This window comes from Oncorhynchus tshawytscha, linkage group LG33 (genome assembly GCF_018296145.1).
Source record: "Oncorhynchus tshawytscha isolate Ot180627B linkage group LG33, Otsh_v2.0, whole genome shotgun sequence".
Lineage (NCBI taxonomy): Eukaryota > Metazoa > Chordata > Actinopteri > Salmoniformes > Salmonidae > Oncorhynchus > Oncorhynchus tshawytscha.
The window spans coordinates 17,167,814-17,187,950 of NC_056461.1; the positions used below are offsets into that span (position 1 = coordinate 17,167,814).

A 20,137-nucleotide genomic window follows, 5' to 3' on the forward strand; every position below is an offset into this window, starting at 1 on the left:
TGATTGGATGATTTTGTAAATAGGATGTTTCTAACATAGTCTCAGCACACGGTTCTGGTAATTTAAATCTTCAAAGGTTGAAATGGTTACACCCAGTGATGTAGTGGTAAAATAATAGGTGGGTGAATGCTGATAGCCATTCAGGATTGTTTAAAGAAGTAACGCTCCCTATACTTTTAATGCATTTTCCCGCAAAAGGTGGGTAAACGCTTGAGCAAAATAAAAAAAATTCATAAACGGTATTTACTTGCGTTTTACCCTCCACTACAGCCCTGTTTACGCCTCCCTCCACTTACTGCCACACACACACATCCATAGAGACCTACAGTACACACAATATAATATTTATCACGTATGGTGTACTGTATGTCAATGGTAAGTGCCTTCAAGGTTCAACGCCACAATAGAAAGATGGCTTTTGACGGAGAAAAAAATGTAATCTGAAAATAGCCAGACTGTTGCACATCATCTCTACCAGAACCTTTCTTTTGTCAACCACTACAGTATATTCACAAGGTGTCCAACGTGACAAATCATTTCACTATCTGTACAGCACAAAGAAACCCACAATCTAAAACCACCATCTCACTGTTATACTCTCCCTCCCATTTTCTCTTTCTCTCTCTTTCCCTCTCCCCCTCAATCCCTCCTCAGATTCCACCATGACGCAGACTCTGGATCCCAACTGCTCCAACAGCTCAGAAGACTGGAACAGCTTTTACTTCAACTCATCAAGGGACCCCCAATACCTCCAAAACCCACCCTACCACTACACCCAACAGAATATCACCTATGTGGACTTGTACCTCCACGAGCCCTCGGTGGCGGTAGTCTTCATTGTGTCCTACCTGCTCATCTTCCTGGTCTGTATGGTGGGGAATGGTGTGGTGTGTTTCATTGTGCTGCGGAGCAAGAATATGAGGACAGTCACCAACCTCTTCATACTCAATCTGGCTATTAGTGATTTGTTGGTTGGCATATTCTGTATGCCCACTACCCTGGTGGACAACATCATAACAGGTTAGTACTCAAAGGCCTCCGAACCCTGACCCTACCCCTCAACCACAACACTAACCATAGCTTCATGTCCAAACTTTGGCTCAACCTTAACCCTACACAATTGCAGGATTGCCCACAGCTGTGGAGGGCACCTGGGCAGGCAATCAACAGGCAGTGGTTGGTAAGGACGTGGACGCACTAGCTTTCTCTGTCCTTCTGGGACACCTGGTAAAAAAAATGGGGGGATATGGGGAGCCAGGGTGCAGAGTCAGAGCCAAAGCCCTCTCCTGACCATGAGCTCCACGAGCCAAGGGTTAGAGAGGCGGTGGGAGTGAGCCACACTGCACTGCACTACACTGCCAACAGCAGAGGTTTGAATTAGGCAGTGCCTAGCAGAGTACAACAGGGAAACAAGTGAGAATACCCGGTTCACCAGCAACCCCCAATCCTCTTCGGACACAGCCTTGATGCCGTGCATAACGAGGGAAAGGGAGAGAGTCAGTCAGTGCGCAACCAAGGCTATGGGAACCAACAGGTCTGTGTTGGGAGAGAGAGGTGGTTCACCAGCGACTCCCAATCACCTTCGGACGTGGCCGTGAGGCCATGCGTAATGGGGAGACGGGGAGAGCCAGTTGGGCGCAATCCAGGCAAAATGGTGAGATGCGGTGAGATGCGGGGAGCCGGGACGCAGAGTCAGGTGGGTGCCTCCCTCCGAGACGGGAAGGGAAAGGAGGAGTGCACGGGGGAGAAAGGAGAGAGCCGAGACCCCCTCTCTTTACCACGAGTTGTCCTGGTCTACACTTAGGAGGACAAAGGCCACACGGAGGTGGCCTGCTACTGCCCCAACTGTGAAAATCCGGGGGTTCCGATTGATGGCAAGGCAACCCTCAGACACGCGTAGCCCCAGGAGGAACCTGGGGCAGCAAGGTGTTTTCACCATTTTGTTTTTACACGGAGGCTAGTGGCCAGACAGAGAAAGGGGGAGAGCCAGTCTGGCACAATCAATTCAAACTTTATTTGTCACATGCCCCGAATAAAACAATTGTAGACCTTACCGTGAAATGCTTACTTACAAGCCCTTAACCAACAGTGCCATTCAGGATGAGTTAAGAAAATATTTACCAAATAAACTAAAGTAAAAAATTATAAAAAGTAACACAATAACATAACAATAACAAGGTTATATAAAGGGGGTACATGTACCGAGTCAGTGTGCGGGGGTACTGGTTAGAGGTAATTTGTACATGTAGGTAGGGTTGAGGTGATTATGCATAGATAATAAACAGCGAGTAGCAGTAGTGTACAAAACAAATGGAGGGGTGTAAATTTAATAGTCCAGTGGCCATTTGATTAATTGTTCAGCAGTTTTATGGCTTGGGGGTAGAAGCTGTTAAGTAGCCTTTTGGTCCTAGACTTGGCGCTGCGGTACCGCTTGCCATGCGGTAGCAGAGAAAACAGTCTATTACTTATGTGACTGGAGTCTCTGACAATTTTATGGGCTTTCCTCTGACACCGCCTATTATGTAGGTCCTGGATTGCAGGAAGCTTGGCCCCAGTGATGTACTGGGCCGTACACACTACCCTCTGTAGCGCCTTACGGTCAGACGCCGAGCAGTTGCCATACCAGGCGGTGATGCTCTCGATGGTGCCGCTGTACAACTTTTTGAGGATTTGGGGACCCATGCCAAATCTTTTCAGCCTCCTGAGGGGGAAAAGGTTTTGTCGTGCCCTCTTCACGACTGGCTTGGTGTGTTTTGTTGATCTCTCCAGCTCTCAACCCGCTCCACTACAGCCCTGTTGATGTTAATGGGGGCCTGTTAAGCCAGCCTTTTCCTGTAGACTACGATCAGCTCCTTTGTCTTGCTCACATTGAGGGAGAGGTTATTGTCCTGGCACCACACTGCCAGTTCCCTGAGCTCCTCCCTATAGGCAAATCCAGGCGATGGGAACCAACAGGTCCGTTTTGGGAGAGAAAGTTGGTAAGACCCGGTTCACCAGCGACCCCCAATCGACCCTGAACAAGTCTGTATTGGGAGAGATACAAGCATATAAATATCAGCGATTTACTTTAGTTGGAACCGCACACTGGATCCATGCACCTGGTATCCGATCGGGATAGGGGGAAAGCTCCAGGGGTCCCCAAGGGTGTGCTGGGTGTCCATGGCTTTGTTGGGGGAGACCCCGACTGGGGAGACCTTTTCAACCTTCTCCCTCTATGGAGCTCCAGACAGGCTCCCACTGACATGGTGACTTCTGCCCCCCTCGGGGTACCCACTTTCTGCGTTTCACTCCTGCCTCACCCTCTGGAGCTCCACGCCTTACACTGGAGCTCCACAGCCTAAGCCCAGAGCTCTAGGTCTACACTCGAAGCCTGCTCTCCATGCCTGCCCTGCCTATCCACCTGCCTGCCCTCTTGCCTACCTCTCCCTGAGCCTGAAACCATGGCCTACTCCCTAAGCCCACCCTATGGAGCTCCACACTGTCATTCACAGTTCAGCCCTGCACATGGTAACCCACCCTTAAAAATGCATGAAAGATCCGGGGCCAGGGAGGGCTGGGGCAGACCAAATAAACACCATCCGATTAAGGACACAAACTCAATAAAATGATGCACAATTATAATTTATTCTCAATTTATTTTGAATCAGCATTCTTGGTTTTCTGGGCAACCTGACCGAATTCTAATAACGATTCTGTATCCAAAATGTAATTCACAATTCCTTGATCTGTGAAGCTATCTTGGGTGAAATTGAATGTTGAAAATTGAACACCTTAGACTTCCAAACGTTACATCACAGCCCATACTCTTCAAATATTTTCCCCCACGCTTACACCTTGCCCCGACAGCTAAAGAAAAATGTATTGGATGATCCCTAATAACCGCTTAGAGAGGGGTGGATTTGGTGGAAGCGCTGTAGACAGTCAAATCCTTCTTCCGACAAGACAATTTGAGATTACCCGAAAGCATAATTGGTTTTGTGACTATAAATACAGAGTTGGTACCCCTGGTCCTCTGGAACCACTTCTGAAATTTTTTTTCATTGAAAGACAAGAGAGGCTCCCTGCGGGACCCTATCTGATTGCGATGGCCAGTACTCAAACCGAGTCAGCCCTTGTTTGATCAAACCGCTGCTTTTTTGTAAGAATGTCTGCAGCTGTACGGGGATTAGCAAACGGGGTTGAACCTAAATCATTTTCCAATTTCTTCATTCTGAACAGAACTGATGTTTTTTTTCATTCCGTTCCACTTTTCCGAGTAGCAAAATAAACTTCTGAACCGGTTCGGAAAAAAAACAAAGAACCGGTTTATATTGTTCCTTTCTGTTCCCTTTTTAAACTTTAAAATCTACAGTGTTTTTTTTACATTTAGCTCATTAAGATACTTCACCAATCAGTGCGGATAGAGCAGCTTGCTATGGAGCGGACAAGCTACCTAGTTATTTACAGACAAGTGTAGGGCGCGAGATGAGACTGAAATTTTGCACGTGGGGAGAGATTATAGGAGAGGATAGGTGGAACAGGAGGCTTGGCTTGAATCCCTGGGCACATTGTAATGACATCTATATTTTAATATGCAAAAAAATGGAAGCTGTGAGATAGTCTGCTCCTGTGTCGATTTTCGTCATTTTAGGCTCAAAAGAAGCGTGTCATCCTCACATTTGTGCTGGCCACTTCTGTAGATGGCGTAGCAGTCGGACATCTTGTCGTGTCGTGTCCCTTGTATATATCATATATATCGTTATTTAAATAAAAAAAATTAAACATATTTTTCTTCCCATATCTTTTAAAACTTTTTGCGAAACCTCAACTTCTAAATACTCTCCTGCAACCCGCCTCACCCAATGTAGCTATTTTTTTCTAAAGTACTTATATTTACTTCGGATCCCCTCAACTGAAGCTAGCCAGCTAACTACCAGGTATCAGCAACAAACCATTGCTAGCGGTCTTCAGCTAACCGGTCATCAGCTAACCTTAGCTCGGAAAGCTCTCGCCAGTTCGAACAACGCGACGCTAACCAGAGCATAACGGACCTATATATATATATTTTTTTTTTTTATCCCCGGATTCCCACCGTAAACGGAACATTTTTCAGCTGGATCTTCACAACTAGCTAACTAGCTAACCGCAACCCCGGATGATTACTCCTGGCTAGCGTTTCCACCCACTTAGCTTGAAGCTAGCCCGGCCAGAGCTCCAGTGCTACCACCAAAGCATACTCCTGGGCTACAATATCCGGACCCACGACCGGTCTATCGATGTCACCGCATGAAGAGGCATAAACAGACTCACCCCATCGCGACGCCCCCCAAAGGCTAACTTTCTAGCCCTTGCTATCTCCTTGCTTGCTAATTCGGCCTGCTAACTGCTAGCTTGTTTAGCCCCGGTCCGCTAACTGCTACCTTGTTTAGCCCCGGTCCGCTAACTGCTACCTTGTTTAGCCCCGGCTAATTTGATTATACCTTCCGGTAACCTGCCTCACCCAATGTGATACGGAATCGCTATTATTTGAAATTTTTAGAACACACTCAAGAACCTCCAGAAGCTAACCAGCTAACTAGCTACAAGCTATTTAGTCATTGTTAGCCACTGCCAGCGGCCTTTACCTTACCTGGATAATACTCGCCAGTCCAGCTTCCCTGCCCCATCCACCGCTGCCCCCTGGACACTGATCACCTGGCTACATAACTGATGCATGCTGGACTGTCCATTAATCACGGTACTCCATTCTGCTTGTTTATGTTTTATCTGTCGGCCCCAGCTGCACTCAGGCTCTGTGTGTAGTTAATCCGACCCTCCCTGCTTAGTCATCGCCATTTTACCTGCTGTTGTTGTGCTAGCTGATTAGCTGTTGTTGTCTCACCTACTGTTTTAGCTACTGTTTTAGCTAGCTCTCCCAATTCAGCACCTGTGATTACTGTATGCCTCGCTGTATGTCTCTCTCAAATGTCAATATGCCTTGTATACTGTTGTTCAGGTTAGTTATCATTGTTTTAGTTTACAATGGAGCCCCTAGTTCCACTCTTCATACCCCTGATACCTCCTTTGTCCCACCTCCCACACATGCGGTGACCTCACCCATTACAACCAGCATGTCCAGAGATACAACCTCTCTCATCATCACCCAGTGCCTGGGCTTACCTCCGCTGTACCCGCACCCCACCATACCCCTGTCTGCGCATTATGCCCTGAATATATTCTACCATGCCCAGAAATCTGCTCCTTTTATTCTCTGTCCCTAACGCTCTAGGCGACCAGTTTTGATAGCCTTTAGCCGCACCCTCATTCTACTCCTCCTCTGTTCCGCGGGTGATGTGGAGGTAAACCCAGGCCCTGCATGTCCCCAGACACCCTCATTTGTTGACTTCTGTGATCGAAAAAGCCTTGGTTTCATGCATGTCAACATCAGAAGCCTCCTCCCTAAGTTTGTTTTACTCACTGCTTTAGCACACTCTGCGAACCCTGATGTCCTTGCCGTGTCTGAATCCTGGCTCTTGAAGGCCACCAAAAATTTGGAGATTTCCATATCCAACTATAACATTTTCCGTCAAGATAGAACTTCCAACGGGGGAGGAGTTGCAGTTTACTGCAGCGAGAGCCTGCAAAGTAATGTCATACTTTCCAGGTCCATACACAAACAGTTCGAACTACTAATTTTGAAAATTACTCTCTCCAGAAATAAGTCTCTCACTGTTGCCGCCTGCTACCGACCCCCCTCAGCTCCCAGCTGTGCCCTGGACACCATTTGTGAATTGATCGCCCCCATCTAGCTTCAGAGTTTGTTCTGTTAGGTGACCTAAACGGGGATATGCTTAACACCTCGGCAGTCCTACAATCTAAGCTAGATGCCCTCAATCTCACTCAAATCATCAAGGAACCCAACAGGTACAACTTTAAATCTGTAAACAAGGGCACCCTCATAGACGTCATCCTGACCAACTGGCCCTCCAAATACACCTCTGCTGTCTTCAACCAGGATCTCAGCGATCACTGCCTCATTGCCTGTATCCTCAACGGAGCCGCAGTCAAACGACCAATAATTTTGCACGCCCAATTTTTCAGTTTTTGATTTGTTAAAAATGTTTGAAATATCCAAGAAATGTCGTTCCACTTCATGATTGTGTCCCACTTGTTGTTGATTCTTCACAAAAAAATACAGTTTTATATCTTTATGTTTGAATCCTGAAATGTGGCAAAAGGTCGCAAAGTTCAAGGGGGCCGACTACTTTCGCAAGGCACTGTACCTAGGTGTCTGGCTAGACTGTAAACTCTCCTTCCAGACTCATATCAAACATCTCCAATCGAAAATCAAATCAAGAATCGGCTTTCTATTACGCAACAAAGCCTCCTTCACTCACGCCGCCAAACTTACCCTAGTAAAACTGACTATCCTACCGATCCTCGACTTCGGCGATGTCATCTACAAAATTGCTTCCAACACTGTTTATCACAGTGCCATCCTTTTGTCACTAAAGCACCATATACCACCCACCACTGCGACTTGTATGCTCTAGTCGGCTGGCCCTCGCTACATATTCGTCGCCAGACCCACTGGCTCCAGGTCATCTACAAGTCCATGCTAGGTAAAGCTCCGCCTTATCTCAGTTCACTGGTCACGATGGCATCACCCATCCGTAGCACGCGCTCCAGCAGGTGTATCTCACTGATCATCCCTAAAGCCAACACCTCATTTGGCCGCCTTTCGTTCCAGTTCTCTGCTGCCTGTGACTGGAATGAATTGCAAAAATCGCTGAAGTTGGAGACTTTTATCTCCCTCACCAACTTCAAACATCTGCTATCTGAGCAGTTAAACCGATCGCTGCAGCTGTACATAGTCTATCGGTAAATAGCCCACCCATTCTTACCTACCTCATCCCCATTATGTTTTTATTTATTTACTTTTCTGCTCTTTTGCACACCAATATCTCTACCTGTACATGACCATCTGATCATTTATCACTCCAGTGTTATTAATCTGCAAAATTGTAATTATTCGCCTACCTCCTCATGCCTTTTGCACACAATGTATATAGACTCTTAATTGTTTACTCCATGTGTAACTCTGTGTTGTCTGTTCACACTGCTATGCTTTATCTTGGCCAGGTCGCAGTTGCAAATGAGAACTTGTTCTCAACTAGCCTACCTGGTTAAATAAAGGTGAAATAAAATTTAAAATTTAAAAAAAAATCCTCTGTTCCCTGGTAGTTTAGAGATGTTAAAAGTTTGCTTAAAAGTCATGAACATTCAAAATCATGTTTTCATGGAATTTGATATTTGGATGAAACCAGATCAAAGTATTATGACTAAAAGAAAACTGACTGTTGCTTATACATGAATTAAGTTTGATCATAACGTTACTGGTCCATTCCCCCATGTCAAACACTTGATTTCAGGACGCAGGATTATTAAGGGGCTAGGGTGACATCGCACTAACTCTCTCATTTGAATACACCAATGGTAACATGATATTCTCTTACCTCATTTGAATAAGTACCGCCTAGTCACCAACATTGGAGAAGGTGTGTTTGTGGAGGGGTGTGATTTATATAACTAGATAGCTACTCTACTGGTGCCAAAAATTGACTGTAGGGTGTCAGCAAATATAATTAAAAGTTTACACTATCCATCCATGGCAAAGATACTTAAATGTCTCCCCTTTCATCTGTATCTGATGTGAGCTAGTTACTGTCTAGCTAGGTCTTCAGCCAGCATGGGACAAAAGGCGGGGAAGGGTCGTTAAAAACTCTACCAGTTGTCATTTCAACACATCAATCGGTGTTGCTGTGACACAAGAGACAAATGGGAGATATATAAATAATTTACATAATTGATTAAATGTAAATGTTGTTTGAGTTGTTATGTACATCACCAAATTTTCTTGAGATCATTTTTTTGCAACACGGCTCACTGCATCCAAGTTTCTTGACATAGGTGTCAATAAAGGCGAGCTCATGAATACAAGCTCTCTGCCCACTTAGCCTGTCTTTTCTAACTTCCTGGTAGTTAGCCATGAGAGAATAAGTATATTTTCTCAAATTGTGAGTGTTTCTATCCCCCAAAAATAGTCACTCAAAAGGCTATTTTACTACATGGGAATCAGAATAACTGTTCAGGAGCTATAAAAAAAGATGGTCTTTTAACTAAAACTTTTATGACTAACTTTTTATTATTAGATGGTTGTTGAAGGAATTCTAAATTCCTCTGTTTTATTTCCCAATCAAAATTAAACACTCTGTCAATGCATTAAGAGGTTTGTAAGACCCTTAATTTATAAGAATGGACAGAGCCCCGGTCTTAAAAGTAACAGCGTTTAATTCAAGAGAGTACTGCCTTCATACACATTTTACCACAGGTTATAAACTGTTATAAACAAGCCTTCCCACATCCGTCTCCCTACCAATTTAATATAATTTACGAGTCAAGGTTTTCTTGTGTAAGCATTCTAGCCAGTCTGATTCATTTGTACCAATGAACAGACTGTCATTGTTACTAAACTCTTGACCACATTCACTTCAGTACTGGGATCAGATAAGAAAATTCATACATATACAGTAACATTTAGTATTTTGATTAGTACATATACAGTACCATAATTGTATTCTGATTAGTACATCCTGATTGAAATGTATACATAATTAGTCATTATAGATAAAAATTCCCTTAACAATGGTTTATAAAAGTTTTTAGGCCGTATAGATAATATATAAGTAGATAATAATAGCCTAATATGTTTGGGATATATACAATTAAAACATTGAATCATTGTATCTGTCCCTAGCCAATAAATAAATAAAAACAATGTATTTATATATTTTTTAAAACACATTCAATCACCAACAGTCAAGTCAGATGCATGGCACCATTATGGTTTAGTTAATTTGCTCATTTGCAGCGCATAGCCCTACAATCACTTCTTGATCCAACGGTTGGATATCAATACTGTAAATGGCAAATCATTCATTCTTAAGCATTTGCTATAGCTATAACATTGTACAACATTGACAGACAACTAAGGAAGAGAATAGAGACAGGAAAATAAATGGATAATCTATATTATAACACGGTAAGCGATTTTAAGACCAAAAGAAGAGCGCTGTCCTCTTATATACCACTGGACACTATATTTTGCTGTTTTTTTGTTTTTGTGTTTGGAATGGCATGGTTACTATGGGAGATTTAGCTGTCATAATGCAAAGGAGCATTTGTAGGCCAATTTTGAATCGGTAGACTGACTGCATTAATCATAATACTAATTTACTGGACAGCGAGCAATTGACAGTGAGCAAAGTAACCATAGACAGGAAGTTGACAATGGCATATTAATAGGCATACATAAATTGTATTTCTACAGTTGCAGTCCTCAAAGAGGAAATTGCATTGAATCAAATTAATCAGATGAAATGATTTACCACCCATAGAGCTAGGGTACTCCTAGTGCAGGGGCCGGCAACCTTTTTTGTGTGGAGTGCCATTTCACAATTTATCCTACCATTTCTAACGATCTGCATGCCAGTTATGATTTTCTATGTGTATTATAACTAATTGTGTTTGTTTTATGTCTATTTGCGGACACACGGATGCATTCCATAGCTCGCTAAACGGAGGTGCTGTCCATTAGCACAACCCAGCTCCACTAAAGGCCTACCTGCATCAAATGAGCAATGCCGCACCAAGGCGATGTCCAAGTTGTTGAATCCGGTGCCATCTTCCCTCCTTTTCAAACGCATCTATAGATCTTTGTATTGTACTTCCTGATTTTCGCCATTGTTTGGTCGATATTGTTTGGCAAGCGTCCTTGATGGTTGTAAGTAAATTCCTTTGATGTTATGCCTCTTATTTCATTGCGTTATGTGTATTTGTCTGACATGCAGTTGTGGTCAGCAGTTTTAATGCTATGGTCATTTTAATTTTGATGTATTAATTTGAATTCGGTCTTATTGTGACTTGATAGGAGTGGCTTTATGTATATTATGTTTCGTAAAGCTGTCTAAATGGTAGTTTTATGGTTTTGATTTATGGATAATATTCCTTGGATTGTGTTTTATCTAGATAGAATCCAGATTTCGATTCAAGTGTCTTCTACTGTTTCCAATTGCATTTATCAGACATTTCAATTGTTTATGTGAACATTTTGTTGGAACACTTGGAAATATGATTTATGCATCTTTGTTTAAAATAATAATAATAATAATAATGATGTGTATAAATTGCTCCTCTTTCATGTGTTTTTGTGGAACAGTCCCATTACAAAATAGGCTACATAACTACAAAGGTCAAATATTACGTGTGATTAAAAAATACAAGGTTCAATAAAAATAAACAACTAAGATAACTGTTAAGCCTGCCAACAGCCCTGAACATAACTGAATGTAAAAAAAAACATCTTATTTATATTATCATCTCCATATCTGTTGCTGAGAATTGTAGCCTACTCCGTCTTCCATCTCCCCCGTCTTATTCCAAATCCCCTGCAACACAAATACACACACGTTTACATTAGTACTTGCTGAAATTTTCTGTCGTGAACATTACAAGGTTATATAATTTGGTGTTGAAATTCACATCTTACCAATTTAGTGTGATCCTTGTCCCTGCTTTCCATATCTGAGCTGCGTAATATCTATGCTATATTTGGAGACTTTGAGCTGCGCACAGGCCTCTGAGTGGTCCGTTGTCAGCCGGCGGCGTGAAGGGCTCAGGGTTGACTTCATGTGTGAAAAGATCTGTTCACATAGTGGATCCAAATGCTGAAAGCATTGCAAATATAACATTCTTCAGACTGTCAAATTTCACTGGCATGCTCTTCCAACAGTGGATAATGGAGGCCCCCTGATCTCTCTCAGTCCCTTCCGGTTCTTTGCGCAGCTCCGTCAATTTTGATGACCAAAGGGAGGATGCCTTGAGCTCGATCAGCTGCCTTTCAGAGTCCTCGATGCCCATCCACTGAAAAACAGACAGATCCAAGTCGCTCTCCTCAAAGTTGTCTGACTTGATCAAAAAAGAAAACATTGGGCCATGTTACGTGAAGTCTTGAAATCTTACAGGGAACTCAGCTCCCCCATGTACACTCCGATAACGTCAGCACTGACAGTGTGTGGAATTGCCAGCCCTTTGAGTTGCATGAAGTGCCCGAAAGTTCCACTTTGGACATCCCGCAAGTAAACTTCTATCTTGGCAAACAATACCTTCCATGCATTGAACAGATCCAGCACTGTTTAGTTGAGCTCAGTGAGGTGACCTGTTATATCAGTGAGAAACATCAATTTTACAAGCCAATCCTCATCCTCAAGCTTTGGGTAGTTTTGGCCCTTTTCTGAAAAAGCTTTAACCGTATCCAAACACTTCACGAACCGTTCCAGAACCTTCCCTCCACTTAACCACCTGAAACTGCAGTGAAGAGGCAAGCCTTTGAGGATTTGTTCCATCTGTTCCAGCAGTGTCAAAATGTCTGTGTCAAAGATAAGCGAGCAACAAAGAAATTCACGATTTTAACTATAGTAGCCATCACAGTACCTAAATCGGAATTTGAAATATTGTAACATATTCTCTTGGTGAATGGTACAGTGAAAATTAACCACAGGGGTGGCCAATCATATCTTCTATCAGCATTGCGAATCCTTTATGTTTCCCCACCATAGCGGGGGCACGGTCAGTTGTAATAGAGAATATGTTTTTAATATTGACACCTCTCTCCTTTAAATGATCAGTGAAGGCTTTTGCTACATCTTCCCTTTAGTAGTACCATGCATGGGTTTTAGACAAAGGAGCTTGTCGGGTACCTGCTCTGAGTCACAGTATCTTGCAACAACTGACAGATGTGGAATGTCATTCACATCCACACTCTCATCAAGAGCCACACTTTAACGCTACAGTTTGCTGCTCCTTTATATTTTCAACCATCTCAGTAATGCGCCTTTCAACAGTTCTGGCAGACACAGGCATGAATTCTATCTTTGAGATGATTGTGTCTTTGTTAGGCAATCCATCAAATAAAGCCTGCGAACTACTGAGGAAAGACTCCTTGATATATTTCCCGTCAGTAAATGGTTTTCCATGTTTAGCAGTGCACTGCGCAACTTTTGTAGCTCCCCTCTGTTGCTTGATTTTTGACTGCATGTAGATTTTTTAAACACACTTCTTTGCTTTTCATACCTGGACACGGCCATCTTGATTCATTCAGCCTTGCCCGCCTCATCCTTGAAGTTTTTCTCATGTCTCGTTTCAAAACGACACTGTGCACTTGACTTGACATCCAACAAACAACAGTTTTACAACAGAGAATCCATATTCCGTTGTCCAAGAGACAATACATGAGTGGAAATCTGCCTTATTTTTTCTTTGCTGATGAGATTTTGCGGCCTGAACCATTTTAAATAACAAAAGAAAGCTTGCGGGTCATCTTGCGCTGAACTAATAATATTAATCTCCTGCAAAATCATAAACCCATTGGCTAATCAGGTTGTCATACCTTGGTAATAACTACAACATTGCGGTGAATATCAATGCAATTTCGAAACCAATGCATGCAATTTCACAAATTTTCTCCAGTCTATAAAAATAAATTACCTGGTGAAAATAAGTGAGATAATAAAAATCAAGCCAAGGCTTGGCAAGCCACGCAAACAAATAATAATTTTTAAAAAGCCTTTGCGTGCTAAGGCAAATACCCTTGCATGCCAAGGCTAACACCCTTGTTCTAGTGCATTATGTTATAACATGCATTATCTGACTTATACCTACAGAATTTTATCTCGGGAGGAGCGGCTTCTGTGGAGGAACTTTGAATTTCTCTGAACTTCCGATTGGCTTAACGCTGGACCAGAGCTAGCTAACAAGCTTCTGTGTGCAGATCGGCACCAACATTTAAAATTAACTTTTTGTAGTTAATAAGTCCAATGTGAAACAATAGTATCTTTAACTAGCATTGAAAAAGTGAATCCATTCTTCTCTAATAAAAAAAAAAAAATATTCAGAGGGGGGGGTAGGCTACACACACACCCACGGACAGATTTTCAGCTGGCAGTCAGACACTGGAAGAAGTTTCTGAGTGACAGGCGCTTTGTTGTTTTTTGTGTAACATAAAATAATGTTATTAACTGATTCCCATGCTTTAAAAAGAATGATTCTGGAACAGTATAGACCATTTAATTCCCAGTTCTGTTTCTGTTTCTTGGAAATGTTTGTTATTTTCCGGTTTTCATGTCAGGTACTTAGGTAGCCTTTTCCCACATGTGTGTTTTGTGGGTAGTTGTTTTCTGTTTTGTGTCTTTCTGCACCAGACAAAACTGTTTCGTTCGTTCTCTTCGTAGTTTTTTTGTTAATCAATGTTCAGTTCAAATAATAAAGATGAACACGTACCACGCTGCACCTTGGTCCTCCACTCCTTCCAACAGCCGTTACAGAACTACCCACCACCAAAGGACCAAGCAGCATGGCCAGGAGGAGCAGGGATCCTGGGCCCAGGAGAAGAGAGAATGGAGGACATCGTGGACATGGGAGGAGGTGATGGCAGGGGACAAGACCCTGCCATGGAAACAGGCTGAAGTAGTGAGGGAGGAACAACGTCGCTACCAGGAGTCACGGCAATGAACCAGACATGAGAGGAAGCCCCAAATTTGTTTTGGGGGGAGGCACACGGGGAGTGTGGCAGAGTCAGGATTCAGACCTGAGCCAACACCCCGTGCCGAGGATGGAACCAGAGTCAGTCGGGGTGAAATTGGAGGTGAGCGAAGGGAGCGAAGCAGAGACAATGAAGGAGTTGATGGGGAGATTGGAGGAGAGAGTAATGAGAGAGTTGCTGTGTTGGTGCATGAGGCACGACATCCGCGCAACGGAGCGTGTCCTCGATTTGATGTCACCTGAGTCAGCTCTCCATACTCGTCCTGAGGTACGTGCTAGCCGTCTGGTGAAGACTGTGCCAGCCCCACGCACCAGACCTCCTATGTGCCTTCCCAGCCCTGCACGTCTTGTGCCAGCTTGGTGCTCCAGACCTCCAGTGCGCCTCCACAGCCCGGTGAGTCCTGCGCCGGCTCTAGGCACGGTTTCTCAAATTCGCCAGGAGGACCCAGTGCGGCCTGTTCCATCTCCCTGCACGTGCTGGGCTAGGGTGGGCATTCAGCCTGGAAGAGTGGTGCCAAGGCTACATACCAGATCTCCAGTGCTCCCCCACAGCCCGGTCTATCCTGTGCCTCCTCCACGGACCAGGCCTCCAGTAGGTCTCCCCAGCCTGGTGAGTCGTGTGCCTGCGTCCTTTCCGGAGCTGCCAGAGTCTCCCTCCTGTCCGGAGCTGCCAGAGTCTCCCTCCTGTCCGGGGCCTGCTGCGAGGGTCCCCAGGCCCGGGGTCGGCGACGAGGGTCCCCTCTCCAGATGTGCCACCTAAGTGGGCCAAGCCTAAGGTGGAGCGGGGTCCACATCCCGCACCAGAGCCGCCACCTCAGATAGATGCCCACCCAGACCCACCCCTATAGGTTTAGGTTTTGCGGCCGGAATCTGCACCTTGGGGGGGGGGGGAGTACTGTCACGCCCTGACCTTAGAGATCCTTTTTATGTCTCTATTTTGGTTTGGTCAGGGCGTGAGTTGGGGTGGGCTTTCTAAGTTTTTGTGTTCTATGTTTTCTATTTCTGTATGTTTGGCTGGGTGTGGTTCTCAATCAGAGGCAGCTGTCTATCGTTGTCTCTGATTGAGAACCATACTTGGGTAGCCTTTTCCCACCTGTGTTTTGTGGGTAGTTTTCTGTTTTGTGTCTTTCTGCACCAGACAGCACTGTTTTGGTTTTGTTCGTTTTCTTCATTGTTTTTTTGTTAATCAGTGTTCAGTTCAAATGATAAAGATGGACACATACCACGCTGCACCTTGGTCCTCCACTCCTTCCAACAGCCGTTACACCGATCGTGACAGCCAAAGAATCCTTCAAGGTTCTAGATAGCACCTTTTTTTCTAAGAATGTACCTTTTTCTTAAGAAAAATATTCAAGCTAAGGATCCACTACTGACTCATTATTTGTCCCAGATATCTTCTTTCCTTGTATATTCTACATATCACGTCTTTGTCTTATTTGACAGGCTGGCCTTTTGGAAGTTTAGTGTGTAAGCTGAGTGGGATGGTTCAAGGCATATCAGTGTCAGCTTCAGTCTTTACTCTGGTGGCAATAGCTGTGGACAGGTGAGGTTTCTTTCAACTGATGAAATCATGAAATAATCTGTGTGTTTGTGAAACAAAAGTGTGTGTGTGTTGAAAATGTTCACTAAGGAACAATCCATTCTCTCCTCTCCCTATGACAGGTTCCGCTGCATTATATACCCCTTCAAGCAGAAGCTGACCATCTCCACCTCCACGCTGATCATTGTCATCATCTGGGTCCTGGCTATCTCCATCATGTGTCCTTCAGGGGTCATGCTCCAGGTATGCTGGTACAGCTCAGGTTTTATTATTCAAATGTCAGTTTCAACATCAATGTTATAAAGGCCATATTTCACTTTCACAAAAGGAAAACAATACAGTGCATATACAGTACATTACCAGTCAAATGTTTGGACACATCTACTCATTCAATGGTTTTCCTTTATTTTGATGATTTTTTACGTTGTAGAAAAGTAGTGTAGACATCCAACTCCTTCAAGACTGTTGGAAAAGCATAGTGGAGTGTGTAAAGGGTGGATACTTTGAAGAATCTCCAATATAAAATATATTTTGATTTGTTTAACACTTTTTTGGTTACTACATGATTCCATATGTGTAATTTAATAGTTTTGTTGACTTCACTAAAATTCTACAGTGTACAAAATAGTAAAAATAAAGAAAAACCCTCGAATGAGTAGGTGCGTCCAAACTTCTGACTGGTACTGTATGTAATCAATCTGATATCACTGCATGAAAAGACACGTTTCTGGGGTGAAAATTCCAGCATACTTTTCCGCAAACGGACAGTTTTTGGGAATTTTTGACGCCGTGTCACAGATACATGGCTTTGGCACACCCCACGGATATGATGGGAAACACAGGTTGGTGTTCAAGCCACGTTTATATGTCTATTCACGTGGCATGATCATGTTGAGTACTCCAATGAACTTACCCGATAACATACAGTGTCGCTGAAGTTTCCTGGCTATACACATCACAAAATCAAAGTCAAGTCTATTTGTCATATACACAGAATACATTGGCTGGGTGGTAAACTGTAAAAGATAACTATATACAGGTATTTTTTCACAGGCTGGTTTAGATTTTTACTTTACCTCTTAAAACCTCTTGCGACGAGCAATCCCGTATCTGAGATCATAATTATAGCCTCAAGCTCATTACCATAGCTCATTACCACAAATAATCTTTTTGGAAAAACTGAACATTTGCTATCTAACTGAGAGTCTCCTCATTGAAAACATCTGAAGTTCTCAAAGGTAAATTATTTTATTTGAATGCTTTTCAAAAATGTTGCCTGCTGAATGCTAGGCTTAATGCTATCTAAATCAATACTCTTACACAAATGCTTGTTTAGCTATGGTTGAAAAGCATATTTTGAAAATCTGAGATGACAGTGTTGTTAAAGCTAAGCTTGAGAGCCAATATATTTATTTCATTTAATTTGCGATTTTCATGAATAGTTAACGTCATGAAAATCGCAAATTAAATGAAATAAATATATTGGCTCTCAAGCTTAGCCTTTAACGTTAACTATTCATGAAAATCGCAAATTAAATGAAATAAATATATTGGCTCTCAAGCTTAGCCTTTTGTTAACAACACTGTCATCTCAGATTTTCAAAATATGCTTTTCAACCATAGCTAAACAAGCATTTGTGTAAGAGTATTGATAGCTAGCATAGCATTAAGCCTAGCATTCAGCAGGCAACATTTTCACAAAAACATGAAAAGCATTCAAATAAAATAATTTACCTTTGAAGAACTTCAGATGTTTTCAATGAGGAGACTCTCAGTTAGATAGCAAATGTTCAGTTTTTCCAAAAAGATTATTTGTGTAGGAGAAATCGCTCCGTTTTGTTCATCACGTTAGGCTAAGAAAAAACCCAGAAAATTCAGTCATTATAAACGCCAAACTTTTTTCCAAATTAACTCCATAATATCGACAGAAACATGGCAAACGTTGTTTAGAATCAATCCTCAAGGTGTTTTGCACATATCTGTTCGATGATATATCATTCGTGGAAGTTTGGTTTCTCCTCTGAACCACATGGAAAAATGCATGCAGCTGGAGATTACACACCAATTTCGACGGAGGACACCAGGCGGACACCTGGTAAATGTAGTCTCTTATGGTCAATCTTCCAATGATATGCCTACAAATACGTCACAATGCTGCAGACACCTTGGGGAAACGACAGAAAGTGTAGACTCATTCCTGGCGCATTCACAGCCATATAAGGAGACATTGGAACACAGCGCCTTCAAAATCTGGGACATTTCCTGTTTGAAATTTCATCTTGGTTTCGCCTGTAGCATCAGTTCTGTGGCACTCACAGATAATATCTTTGCAGTTTTGGAAACGTCAGAGTGTTTTCTTTCCAAAGCTGTCAATTATATGCATAGTCGAGCATCTTTTCGTGACAAAATATCTTGTTTAAAACGGGAACGTTTTTCATCCAAAAATGAAATACTGCCCCCAGAGTTTCAAGAGGTTATTAACAGCATTTTAATGTTTGTTTTACACTTTAAATAATTCAGTAATGACTCCAAAAAATGATGGCAATCATCCCATTTTATCACCACAAAGAACTGCCTTCAGCAGAAAACTGCTAGCTAACAGAGCAGAAGTTTACTTGCAAGCACAACTGTGGGAGTAAAGACCCACAGAAATCTGGTGACTACCCTTAGTGGTGAAAGTAAGAAGGTGAGATGAATCAAAGAAACAAACCAAAAACTGACTAGGTTGTCCCTTTCATCTGTGGCTTAATTGTCAGAGTAGAAGACCAAAAATGTTGTATGGGTCAAAATTCTACAAACATCCAGCTAAGAAAAGGACCATATGCATTTTTAGGTAACTTAAAACAACCCAATGTTTATCTCTTAGGAAAAATGAGCTAGCAACCGTAAGATAGCAACACGTCCTGGGGAGGGTAGCCATTGCTGGTCAACAGCCTAGCGCTGTATACAACATGTCTGACAGAAACACAATGACAGAAAGAGGGTTTAGATAATAAAAGTTACCACATTGATTATTGCGATCCTAATGAATATAAAAATCATTTTTTATAATAACAAGCATGTGGATAATTGCTCAACTCTATCTGAGCTGGTATGCCATGACCTCATGCTATTATAATTTTTAAATAATCTTCCAAAGACTAAAATGTCACCCCAACAGGGTCACCCCCAAGACTGACCTGGCAAAATATAGCCTGTGAGAATGGAGTACCAGAGCGAGGGGTGTTCCTCCTCCCTGGGAGGAAGCAGAGGTGCATGGATATGGAGTACAATAATATTTAATGTCTCCATAAAACACCTTTAAGATTCAGTATTAATTGCATATTTTTTTCCCTATTCTCACAAAATTAAATACTGAAAGAAAATCTACACATACATGAAGCCATTTGATACCTTTGATACCCAGCTGAGCATGAACAATGTTGCACATGAAAGAGGCGTTTGGCCATGTCCTTAGCTCTCCCCTGGTGCTGTTGAAAATTTCCACCAAATTTGGCACACATGTCAGCCAAGAAGGGCTCCCTGATGTTGTCACTGAGGCAAGATGTTAGAGGAATTCTAAATTCCCATATGTTTTGTAGCCAAAACCAAATTCGCACTCTCTCTATTTCATAATAAGTTGTAAATGTATTATTTATGCATGAAATAGATCGAGACCAGTCTTAAAAGTCAGGTAACAGCGTTTAATTCAAGAGAGTACTGACTCAAAATACAAAGAACATTACATTATAAGGAGAGAACATAAAATGACATCATCAGTTTCTCACACTCTCTCTGATCCACACAATAGTGCAGTGTCTTCAGGTCTGGAGATGTCTTCTACTCCCCTCATAAAACAAACATTCCAATCTGTCTAAAAGGTATACTTTTCTCCACTAATGGAACATCAAACAAACATTCTTATCTGTCTGAAAAGATATTTGCCCTCCTTTCTCCCTTAAACCCGCAAGGTACAGACAATTAATTTGTTTTACTTACATT

General features: G+C 42.6%; 1 protein-coding gene across 1 annotated transcript in view; it reads left to right on the forward strand.

The window, feature by feature from the left end:
- Positions 1-662: 662 nt before the first annotated feature.
- LOC112230496 (neuropeptide FF receptor 2-like) overlaps positions 663-20,137 on the forward strand; it is a 41,661-nt gene continuing 22,186 nt past the window's right edge. Inside the window, exons 1-3 of the mRNA XM_024396787.1 lie at positions 663-1,020; positions 16,060-16,159; positions 16,279-16,399. Coding sequence (XP_024252555.1) covers positions 663-1,020; positions 16,060-16,159; positions 16,279-16,399 — 579 coding nt within the window. The remainder of the gene's footprint in view (positions 1,021-16,059; positions 16,160-16,278; positions 16,400-20,137) is intronic.